General features: G+C 48.7%; 1 protein-coding gene across 1 annotated transcript; it reads left to right on the top strand.

Annotated features, from left to right (window-relative positions):
• The first annotated feature begins 9,416 nt into the window (after positions 1 to 9,416).
• Positions 9,417 to 11,825, top strand: LOC135810416 (uncharacterized). The gene has a single exon (XM_065323910.1). It carries the CDS (start codon positions 9,417 to 9,419, stop codon positions 11,823 to 11,825), a length of 2,409 nt encoding a protein of 802 aa, XP_065179982.1.
• The last annotated feature ends 1,062 nt before the right edge of the window (positions 11,826 to 12,887 follow it).

The following is a 12,887-nucleotide window of genomic DNA, read 5'->3' as shown; positions in this document are numbered from 1 at the left end:
AAAGTGTCCTTATTCGCGAAGTGTCCTTATAACCGAAGTCCCATTTGAATGTATGTGAACCCATATTTTGTATAGTATGACATGCATATCAAAATCAAGCTCTTTTCTTGCTCTATGTCAATGTGTACTTTATTTTCATATTGCAGTTGAAAGGAACTAAAAATTCAATATGCAAGGGAAATCAATTGAAAAGTATGCCTTTTTGAGCCATCTACAGGGCCAGAGACATGTACATGTATGATGATTACTGTACAATCTTGTACAACTACATGTACATTGTATAAAATCCAAAATCCGTTGATCCCCGAGCTGCAGAGAGTGCTCAATGTCAGAGACAGAGCTTAGTACATAGCAGACTCAGCGGAGGACGTTCAGGTTGGTTGTAACTCTGAGTTTCATGCCGCTAGGTATCAGACAACTGATACTCTGGTCTACCCAACAGTATGCTTATAAACACATAGGGCCACAAGCATAAACAAATTTAGCGCTAAATCTGGTGTGAGGTATGGGGAGAAAGCTGGCGCGGGCCAAGGCGCGACCGTGGAAGTGCCAGGAGGGTGGCGGGCAACAGGCAGGTGTGAGCATGAAAGCGCGGAAAGAGGCGATGGGGAGGCAGTGTACAGCAGATGTGTGGGGGGTGCCAGGAGGGTGGCGGACAGTGGCCCAGTGAGATCACTACAAGTAGGGAGTCGTTTGGTGACGGGCAGGCGTGAGCAGAGTGGCATCGCCAACAACAGGCCATGGGATTGTGTTATTTTAATAATGGGTGCTCAGGCAAAGTGCAGTACAGTACTTGGTCAGTTCATGTGATAGGTGTGAAATTTGCGAGGCGGAACTTATTCTCATGCCTGCACTTCGAGACCATCTCAGACCGCTTGTTGAGTAGGAGCTTCTTGGGTGTAGTCAGGATGTGGAATTTTTCCGCGGTACAAAGATTGCATTTTTTTTACTCACATCTGTATGATCGGCTCTTCTCCCGCACCTTCCATGTGATCGTCAACGGCTTTCCCTCGCTCTTCAGCTCCCATACGTGTTTTGCGAGCTCAGTGCTGTTTTTGTATCCATCGCCTCTTTCCGCGCTTTCATGCTCACACCTGCCTGTTGCCCGCCACCCTCCTGGCACTTCCACGGTCGCGCCTTGGCCCGCGCCAGCTTTCTCCCCATACCTCACACCAGATTTAGCGCTAAATTTGTTTATGCTTGTGGCCCTATGTGTTTATAAGCATACTGTTGGGTAGACCAGAGTATCAGTTGTCTGATGATTGCCTAGCGGCATGAAACTCAGAGTTACAACCAACCTGAACGTCCTCCGCTGAGTCTGCTATGTACATTGTATACATATACATGTAGGTGTGCTGGTAAATCCAACAATTTTGAAGCCAACATAAAAAGGAAGAAAAGCCCCCCCCTTGGCTGCATTTTCTTGCATGTGTGCATTATATCCATCACCATAGGTTCTGGTACTTCTGCATGACAGGTACATGTACTTGACTGACAGGTACTTGAAATAGCTGTCAAAAGCCCAGAAAGTCGTTATTCAAGCAGTGAATATGACCTCGGGGCACTAAAAGCATGTCGCTATACGCGAATTGTCGTTATTCACATAGTCGTTATATCCGAAGTAAAATGTGTACAGTTAGATGGGACTTTGCTCCGGGCATGGAAATTCGGTCGTTATTCGCGAATTGTCGTTATATCCGCAGTCGTTATTAGCGAAGTTGACTGTATTCAGAAAAACGAAACTCCTCGAAAAGTCGAAGAGTGACAATTCGAACGCGCCCTCAGTCTCAGTCCAGTGGCTACTGCCCGTCGTTAGTTCTTTCCCAAAGATGCTCGCCACTTTTTTCGCAACTATTTGTTGCTTTGGAAGAAATCGCAACTTTCACAACTGTTACTTTCTTCATTTTCACAAACTACTACTTCGCATCTTTTTCCGCAACTGTTTGCAGAGAAGCGCCTTGGAGGAGACCATTGAAATGTCCGTGAAGCTCCGCTTCAACAAGAAGCGCTGAAACATTGCATAAAATCATCATTTACAAGTGTACTTCTCATGTGGCAGGACTGAGCATGCCGCTATGTCATGAATGCTGTGCAAAGGTTCAACAAAACGGGACAAGGACTCATTCCAAGTCTGTTCATTTTCCTAAACATGTTTCCCGCTGTGAAAATAATTATGCATTCATATGTACTTCAAAGTACGATTGACTTTACTCAGGCAGTTGTGTTTTCCATTTCCGCTCCTTTAAAATTATTGGTTGTTTTTGGCATCATTTACGCACAAGAACTCACTCATTTTGAGTTGCGATATTATTATTACACCCCTTCTTGCTTCTCTTCAAATAAAACACCTTGAATATCGATACATTTATCAATTTCTTACGTTTACGTTCATTTGTCACATTGTTCAGCCTGCATCATGCTTACGCAGTCTTTTCCCTTTGCCCACCTCTAAGCGGTCAACTCGTGGAACTACAACAAACAATTTGTCAATTTGCTTGTATAAATCCATGGTAGGGTACAATTCCTTTTCCGCCAGAGCATCCCTTATGTGGAATGCCCTCCCTGCTCACTTGAAAGGAAGTGAGGACATTAGATCATTTTCTACAGAACTTTTGCACGCTCTAAATGACGACAAATTGACACTATATCCCCTCCTTTTTGAAAATGTATTTCACCAATAAAATAAGGCTTGGAATTTTTTTTAAACATGAATATCGACGGACTTGCCCCTTCTGTTCATGCATTGCCCTGCTCTAGTAATGGTTCATGAATCCGCCCAGTCCACATTCCTTCTCCGTTTCTCTCCGTTTTTCTTTCCTTTCAGTTGCATCTTCCTCTCTGCTCTGTTTTATTTTCTCTTTTCGTTCGTCCCTCTTGATATCTGTACTTTGTACTGTTGAGGCAACGAACTGAAAATAATAAAAACCAAACCAAACTAGCAACTATTGTGCTTTTTTTTTTAAATATGGATGCGATTTCAGCAACTTTCACTTGTTTTGGCATGGTTGCGAAAAGCATAAGTTGCGAAACATTTTGGCATCTTTGGGAAAGGGCTAATCACGGACAGTTCAATGGTCTCCTCCAAGGTGCTTCTCAGCAAACAGTTGCGGAAAAGTTGCGAAGTAGTTTGTGAAAATGAAGCAAGCTGCGAAAGAAAAACAGTTGCGATTTCTTCCAAAAACACACAACAAACAAAAATTGCGAAAAAAGTGGCGAGCATCTTTGGGAAAGGGTTACACCTTGGAATGGCGATACTCATGTACATGTACATGTATTTTGTTGTTGGTGGTTTGACGGCATGAAGCAAGGTGGAGGACACCGGGTTCGGAAACAGTGACCTTACAACAACGATCGACGGGATTTTCAAATACCTCTACCATGTATTTTTGCTGTACATGTAAACTGTACATGACTTTGTACATGTACTTATGGCCACTTGCAAGTACGAAAACGCGCAATTTTCCGAACCTTTCCGAACTTTGAGGCTCCATACATGTAAGTACAACATCGTGGATAAGAATCCCTGCACGCCAAAGAATAATACAAGTCATGTATGAGGATTTGGGGGCATAATGCGAGCATCCATGAAAGCATAATTCCATGATTTCGCCAGCATAATCCGCCGAAGCCTAATACCCCGGCATGTCAGGGAGGATTGCACGGAGAGGGGCAAGGCGTTTAACGGATCAGTTCATCTGGTAAATTCCTTCCCAATGCTGTAGACAGCGAGCTGTTCAGGCCATAACTATAGGCTTCATCAGTATAGCTACGAGCTTAAAAGTAAGCGGAGCTACCGACCTTGGTGCAAAGGAGGCACCACAGGCATTTTAAAAGATAGCTCGTTGCTCTAGCGCTGCCGCTAGACTAGCGCCAGAGAGCTCTAACTACGAAAAGTAGCGAGCGATGCGTAATGCAGCAGCACTAGAGCAGGCTACTGGGAGTGCTCAACAAGATACATAACGAGGAGCGTAACCCAATGCTGTAGTGTAGACAGCAGCATTCTTTCCTAACTTTGTATGGGTTTCCATGTCTATAACTATTATTACTATTTACAGTACGTTACAAGCAAAATCCGGAATATTTGAGCATACTAGTTATCCAGAATTGTGCATGAAATGCAACTCGTCTACCACCCCCAACAATCGCGCGGAGTCGTTTCTGTGGCTATGGTAGAATGGCTATTCTCCACAATTCATCAATGACTGGAGGGTGGAGGGTAAAAGAGGATTAAGCACGTCACAGTAGTGTAAGATTAGCAATGCAAGGTGTCAGGGCAGAGGGAAAGCGTGAGTCAGCGAAGAAGTGTGGTGTGAAGAACAAAACTCGGTAGTACGTGGCAGAGTAAAGTGAAACCGTGCGCTCTCCGCTACACAATAGTGAAGTCCCAACAGGCGGTGATAATATAAACCGAATATGCTGGTCTTTTGGCGCTTCATCTGCCACCCTGGTATAATCAGGCATGGTATCGGCCTCGCACGAGAGATGCGTCTCTAAGGTGGTTGTGTTTCTCACCACAATTACAAGCCGGTGGTGTCGCGGAGATGCGAACTTTACTTCACTTTACTGGGAAGTCTAGGCGAACTTTGGCCATATCACTGATTCAGGGAGTCGTATAATACGATTCCGACTCCCTGGCCATATCTGTGAACACAGCAAGAGACTGGGTCTGAGCATAGAGTCCTCTGGAAGAACATTCCATCTGTTGACATACTAATAGACTGGTAGAGTGCATTCCAGACTGTGTAGAAGCAAGTGGTACTGGTAGTACAAGAGCATGCAAACGAGTGTTTGCTGATCGAAAATTGTTCGAAGGTCTCCCACACCATCCTTTGCAGACTACGGAGTCAGCTCCATGTAGAAGTGTTAGTAGTAGTAGTAGTAGTAGTAGTAGTAGTAGTAGTAGTAGTAGTAGTATTAATTTTATTATTTTACTTGGGTATACCCAACCGGGCTTCTTACAGGGTGCCCAAGGAGCCCCCATGAGTAGGAACAACGACCTCATCTCGGCCTGCGTGGTGCAACACGTAGACTAGTGTAGTGTAGTGTAGTATAGTGTAGTGTAGTGTAGTGTAGTGGTCTGTTGCAAAACAAGCAAGAGTACATGTACAGCACTGTAAAGGATAGGAGTTCAACGCCATGATGACCCAGGGTAGCCGAGATAACTTTGAAACACTGGGAACATTGGCATACCAACGTCAAAGACTGGAAAGATAGAGATAGCACCATTCGATAAAATCAAGAATGGCGATTACCCCTCCCATGGCTCTGCTGGGCAGTCACTGAAGTTCATTCATCCCTTTTCCTTTATTTTTCTCCCTATCACTATCGCTTGGATGGCAACTCTTTTCATCGTGAGTCAACAAACACCCAGGCATACTCCTTTGAGCTCACTGTGATCAGTGACTTGTCATAATTATAATATTATTATACATGCATCAGTGGTTTGGTGAGCACTAGAGCGCCAGAGCTACGGATCATGGTGCATGCACAATAACCACGGGGTGGACGACCAGGGCAGATCACAAAGACGATGATGAGCTACACCGGCAAGCAGCAGTGAACTAGCCAGATAAATTGGAGAAAGCCAGGACGACTAAGCACATGAACCTTCAGTTCCCGAAATGTGCAAAATGGAAACTCTTGAGATCACAGAAGTTTCCAAGTCTCTCAACAACATTACAGTCACCGAGACACCAGTTGCAAAGTACAGTCAGTATCGCCTATAAGGTTGGCGGCTATAGTGATATACCGGATATAGTGATCAATTTCTCAAATTCATTTTCATTTGCCATAACTAAGTATACACAGTTACCGCGTATAGTAATAATCGTCTATAGTAATATATCGCCTATAGTGATCAAATTCTTATTTCAAAAGACCTTTGTTACATTATTTTTGCATCGGTTATAGTGATTGATGTAAAATCAAGCGATGTCAGAGGAGAACAGGGTGTTGCTTTTTCGTGAAGAACTTGTCCAGTGAGTGTTGTTTGGTGAGTTTTGCTCGTACAAGTTGCCAAAATATGCCTCCATTGTGAGGAAATGCTGATTTTGTGTGTCAGGAGCTACAGCCAGCTACATGACATTGTACATGTATGTAGTGCGCATGTGCACGGCGCGCTGAGTCGTTTGACACCCCACTCGCATACATTGCATGTATAATGCAGTATCGGTCATAGTAATAATTATATCGCTTATAGTGATAAAATGCTCAAAATCAAACACCAACGCTATAGGCGATACTGACTGTATCAAGGCGACTGACATCTTCGTCACTGTGATGAAACCCACCCATAATGCCAGTCACCCATAATGCCAGTCACCCATAATGCCAGTCACCAATAATGGTTGTCGGATGGGTTACAGTATGTACAAAATACATACTGTAGGTGAAAAAGGAGAAGGACAACATGTTACGAGTTACGAGTTATGACTAACTGTCCACTAACGTAACCAGATCTTATACAGTCAGCGAGTGCGACAAAATGGCACAAAACTGACAAGGAGTACTGAGACATTCGGCGACCTGACACCTAGTGTTCACGAGGCTCTCCTTGACTATACATTAGATAGTGTGTCTGGACACGGACTATTGGATGCATTGTTCTGTGCATGTATGGTACTTTAGGTAACTGCAGGCTAGACGAGCCATACCGATTCTATGTGCATGCCCTACAGCATTATGGCGCTTTGCTGGTTTGTATTCATCCATTTTCACGGTACTTAGACATTTGAGGTAGACGTGTAGGCGCCTTTCCATAGATCATGTCAATAGACTAGTAGTGGGCACGCCAGACACATTGTGGCATCGCCGTGTTTCAGTATTGTCAGTTTGCACCTATGTGGTCGCAGTTCTATCGCGACAAGCTGTGCATTTGCCTCTAGGCAATTCACCTTTCCTTAGCTACGCTGCAGTTGTGCTGCGATATTCATCTATAGCATAATATTGGTCTGTGTGATCGAATCCATGTGTTCAATGCATTCTAGGTTGCTAACATAACAAACCAGACCAGACACGGTATGGACTCATGATTGTATGTAGGTGTGAACAAGTTAGTTTCTGGCAATGTTGTGGTGTTTGGTTTCCGCCCAACATTGTCGATCTGCATGTTTGCACTAGCGTGCAGCTGAACCAACGCAGCCGAACCAACGTGCCTTGCAATGCTTTGCTAGGCTTTTCTTTCGCTGTATCTTTTGGTCACATATAATACCGTACACTTTGCTTTTACTCACATATAGCACGTTTGCGTTTTGGTTATATCGAAGAACCCAGTGTGTAGTTACGATCCATCACAGTTTCAATGTTTATGGACTAGCGTGGTGTAGTCCTGCGGAACATTAATGGTAGCAGAGGATGGTTATCGCGTAACGCCATCATGTCGAACGAAGAGCAACACGATCTCACCATATCGGGTGAGGGCGAGCAAGAGGAAGTCGGACCTGCCGCAAATGCGGCGGAAGGTCACAGCGTGGACCAGATCGGAAGAGCCGAGCTGATCCAGTTGAAGGCCGACAAGGTACAACTGAAGCGCGAGTGCACAAATCGTCGACGTGCACTGACGGTAGCGCTGAGAGATGGCCACGTCGGCAAAGATGAAGCGAACGAGATGTTCGATTCGATCGCCACAGTTGAGTCCCAGCTGAATACACTACTGCTACGACTACAGGAGCTGTATTTCGCTGTCGAGGACGAAACCAGCATGGACAAGACGACAGACGAGATGGAAGAGTTAGAAAAGGACATGCGTGGAATAGGAAAGCAGCTCGATAAATTCGTGGAGAGCTGCGAAGATGCCGAGAGACGACAGAGAGATTTCGAATCCGGCAGTCAGAGCACCTGGCAGAGGGGTGACGGCATAAGCGATAGTAGTGCTGGTGGTGGAGACATGGGTCTCTCTGACTACGGACTGGACATATACGAACAGTACAGCAGTGGACTGAGCGCCGGTGCCACGACCTATGAGTATGAACCGAGCAACGCGCAGAGAGGTCACCGAGCTGGGGCAGCGGAGACTACAGCCAGTCCCCAAGTACCAAGTGCCAGCGCCAGCGCAATCGAGTAGTACTAGTAGTACTAGTAGTAGTACTAGTACCCTGGCCACAGTAATTGGCCAGGCTTCTCAAGCACCCATGACAGCTCAAGCGCCTATCAGTGTCATGCAACAGGCTATCAGCAGCACTACACAGTCCACAGCTAGTGCTGCCAGTGCAGGACCTACAACAAGTACAAGTAGAGTGAGGTTCACCAGAAGTACTGGGGCTGCAGCGTACAGTACAAGCCTGCATGCGATGCAGCCAGGGCTGAGCAGTTTCAGCACTACAGGCCAGTACAGTATGGCCAGTCGAAGTACCAGTAGTAGTAGTAGCACTAGAAGCGTACAGACAGGGCCAACTGGCCAACCCTATAACGGCAGCTACATATACAGCAGTAGTGGTTATGGTGCTAACAGCTACAGTGCCATGCCAAGTATGCAATTCAGTAGTCCCAACCAGTATGGAACACAGCAACCTATGTGGACAGGCAACAACATCACGCAGCCTAGCTATGCAACCTATAGCAACGTCCCACAAATGGTCGCACAGACACCAAGCATGACAACTCAGCATGGTCTAGCCTTACCTGCTGCAGAGTCCACCACCATGCCACAACCGCAGAGTGCACTGACGGCACCTCACCAACCGGAACCATGGCGGCAGCTGAAGCAGATCGGCATTCCGACATTCAACGGCGACAAAAGAAAATTCGAGTCTTGGCGTGCGGCGTTCATGGCATGCATAGACGCATCTCCGGCAGCACCAGAGTACAAGCTACTGCAACTCAGGCAGTACCTAGTCGGCGACCCACTGGACTCCATCGATAGCTTAGGCTATTCCCCTGCTGCGTACGAGGCCGCCAAAGCGCTACTGGTCAGGAAGTATGGCGGAGAACGCAGGCGTGTCGCGATCCACGTAGAAGAAATCGAGCAGTTCGGTAAGGTTGGCTACAACAGAGCGTCCGAGTTCGAGAAATTCACGGAGCTCCTCGAGGTAGTAGTCATCAACCTGAAAGACAGCGGCCGGGCCGCAGAACTGGAGGCTGGTACGTTCTACCAGAAGCTCCTCCGTAAGTTCGACGAACGTGTGCTTGCACAGTACCATCGATGGCGGTATGATCGGCAAGTAGAAGAGTCCGTCGAAGCCCTGCTCGAATGGGCACGAGTAGAATCAGAGCTAATGATGATCTCGGCAGAAACGGTGAGCGGCGTAGCAGTAAAAACCACGCCCCAACAGCAGCAACCACCCCGAGATAACCGGTTCCAGAGGCGTAGTGCTCCGCCTAGTCGCAACCACGCATATCATGCTTAACAGAAGAGCGACGTCAACTGTGCAGTATGCAAAGGCGCACATCCCCTGTGGAAGTGTGCGGCATTTAAGGTCATGTCGGTCAATCAGCGTTGGCGGCTCGCCAAGCAGAGCAACGCGTGCTTCCGGTGCTTGGGCAGTGGCCATGCTGGCAAGGACTGCCCCCGTGATCGTGAGTGCCCAGTTAGTGGATGCATCAAACATCACCACCCGCTGCTCCATGGCAGCAATGTTACTGGCGGCGCACAGCCAACTCCGGAAGCTGAGAAGCCCGCACCCCAGACATCACTGGTCACGACTGTCACAGAGGGGGAGCCAGAAGCAGCGACACATGTGGCACAAGGGCGCCGGACGGACCGTGTAGCTCTACGGACAATCCCGGTGACACTGTGCAACGGTCAGCAGTCAGTGACTGTCAACGCTTTGCTGGACGATGCCAGCACTGTGACGTATGTGCACACTAGTATCGCCACTCGACTCGGTTTGAGTGGCAAACGCCAACGGACGACGGTCAGCACGCTCAATGGCAAACTGGAGACGTTCGAGACTATGCCAGTAGACATCGAGCTGAGGAGTGTTGATGGCAACTTGAAGCAGACGATCACGGCGTACACCACCGACAAATCCGTGACTGGCGACCTTCGCGCAGTCGACTGGCTAGAAGAGGCTAGTAACTACCCGCACCTGAGGGAGATTCCGTTCCCAGCGGTGGGAGAACACGACACTGTAGATATGCTGATCGGCAGTGACCAAGTCCAGCTGCACGTATCGACGCGTGACGTCATTGGTGAACCTGGGCAACCTGTCGCTAGGTTAACACCGCTCGGATGGACCTGCGTAGGGAAGCTCAGAGCACCCAACTCCAAGCAGACGCAGGGCCCACAGCCCAACCGTTCGTACTACGTCGGTGGAGACAAGTCAATTGCAGGAATCGAGCAAGCCCTGCAACAGTTCTGGAAGGTCGACAGCTGTGGCGTCGAGACGGACAATGCGGCTCCAGGACCAACATCGGCAGACGAGGCCGCAGCGGTGAAATTAGTGGAAGACTCCACGCGGCTAGTAGACGGCCGGTATGAAGTATCGATACCATGGAACAGTCGTAAGGCGGAGTTAGTCAACAACGTTGATATGGCGACTAAGCGGCTGGAGTCAACACGTCGACGACTGCAACGTGAACCGCAAGTAGCCCGAGCATACGCCAGAGTGATCCAAGATTACCTCGAGAAAGGATATATCACCGACGTCACTGACGAAGCGCCTACCGACCAATGCTGGTATCTGCCACACTTCGCCATTGTGCGGCCACAGAAGACGACAACTAAGGTCCGGATTGTGTTTGACGCAGCCGCCTCCTACCACGGCATCTCACTTAACGACGCCATCCACGCCGGCCCGAAGTTGCAGCGAGACCTTTGCGATGTTCTCACCCGGTTCCGAAGAAAGCCCATCGCCGTTGCCTGCGACGTAGCAGAGATGTATCTGCAAGTTTCAATACGCCCCGAGGACAGGCCGTACCACCGCTTTTTGTGGCAGGACCCGGCCTCCGATGGTCCGGTCAAGAAGTACCAGTTCAACCGCTTAGTCTTCGGTGTAAACGCGTCGCCATTCTTGGCTCAGTATGTCGCCCGCCAAGTCGCGGACGCAAGCGTCGATACCCACCGATCAGCAGCAGAGGCCATCCTGGACAGTACGTACATGGACGATACGATGGACAGTACTGCCACGGTCGCCGACGGTACCAAGCTCCATGACGACCTAATGGAGCTGTGGGGGAAGGCAAGCATGCGACCGAGAAAGTGGTTATCCAACTCGACTGCGTTGCTGAGTACGATCCCAGAAGAAGAACGCGCAGCGGATGTCGACCTGACGGTGGGAGACCTACCATCGGTAAAAACGCTCGGAGTGACATGGTCTGCCCTCGATGACGAGTTCACGTTCCGCGTGCAGCAACCGGATCTGCCCAAGCGTATCACAAAGCGCTACCTCTTGCAGCGGACAGCAGCCGTATTCGACCCACTCGGCTTCATATCGCCGTTCGTCGTTCGAGGCAAGATGCTGATGCAGGAATGCTGGATGAGTGGCGTCGACTGGGACGAGCAACTTCCCGACGCGATAGTTGATAAAGCCCAGCAATGGTTCCAAGAGTTGAGCGAGCTCAGCAACGTCCGAGTCCCGCGTCAATTTGAAGCATCGACCGGCAAGCTCGAGCTGCATGCATTCTGCGATGCGTCCAGCGAAGCCTATGGAGTTGTTCTGTATGCGAGAAGTGTGCGCGAAGATGGAACAGCGGAGTGCAGATTCCTCGTGTCGAAGAGTCGTGTCGCGCCCACCGCCGCTACCAGCATTCCCCGGCTCGAGCTCATGGCGGCAGTTCTCGGCCATCAGGTTGCCACTCGAATGAGTAAAGTGCTCGACGTGCCACTTAGTACTGTCACCTTCTGGAGCGATAGCACTGTGTTGCCACACCTGCCGACATGTCGGTAGACTGCCGATTTTGGAGGCTTGTCAGGACCTGCCGACAATTGACCTTCTCCTGCCGACAATAGCCCTGAAAAGTCCAATTTTGACCTTCTTGGTCTAGAAAACATGGTTCAGATTTTTTTGTTTTTTCTGATCATCACGAGTATTTTCCATAGACAGCTCTCTCCTCAGGTGCTAAGCGATATCATCGTCTGGCTCGAGAAAACCTGGAGTCATCAAGCAAAGTAGCTTTTATCCAACTGAACAAGACCGGGACACTCAGCCTTCGAACAATTTGAAGTTCGATCGGACGCTCTGACTTTTGTCAGTACGACCGTACTCGACTCATACGCACTGCACTTGCACTCGTGCCGGTGCACCGGCATGCGGCAGTGCATGCATGCACACGTAGATCTACTCGTACGTAGTCGACTAGTCGTAGTGTGCAGTCACTGCAGTGCCCCGCATATCGCGCATGCACTCGGCCCAGTGCATGCAGTGCATGCACGCGGCCCTGTGCATGCAGCGCCAGTGCCAGTGCAGCCAGCGGCATGCGGCAGTCAGTGTGCAGTGATCCGTAGATCTACCCGGGCCGTCGCGCTTTGGATCGCATCCGGATGCTAACTGGGCCAGTCCGATCGAGCGTGGGCCATGCAGTAAGTCTACTTTTTTTTGTAGAACTCTCTGTAGCAGTGTCTGTACACACTGTAGGTCACACGATACGTGGATAGTCGATACCCGATACTCCGATAGCGCTAAGTGTGTCTTTCTTCTTTCATGCACTGGCGCCATGGCACAAGTCATAGATCTACATGACATACATTGTATGCTGTGTTTGCATGCATGCACCAGGCTGTATACAACGAGTCATGTACAATCAGACTGATGAGTGATGTACTGCATGCACTGCTACGCGATCCGGTGCATGCACAAATAATTCAATACAAGTACAGTAGTCAATAGTGTAAACTGAGACTTTCGCTGACTGTTCATGCGGTACTGTATTCTGTAGATCTAAATAGACTGAAATACTAGTAGTCACTACGTGGCAGTGCGCATTTAGGCCGCTTGTCCTAGCAATAGATC

Source organism: Sycon ciliatum, chromosome 2, assembly GCF_964019385.1.
Source record: "Sycon ciliatum chromosome 2, ocSycCili1.1, whole genome shotgun sequence".
Classification (NCBI taxonomy): Eukaryota; Metazoa; Porifera; class Calcarea; order Leucosolenida; family Sycettidae; genus Sycon; species Sycon ciliatum.
The sequence above is the reverse complement of the archived record's forward strand: the minus strand, read 5'-3'. Positions and strand labels throughout refer to the sequence as shown.

Bases quoted from the DNA above. Each gene is read 5' to 3' on its own strand.
- LOC135810416 (XM_065323910.1), top strand. From the start codon at position 9,417: ATGTCGGTCAATCAGCGTTGGCGGCTCGCCAAGCAGAGCAACGCGTGC.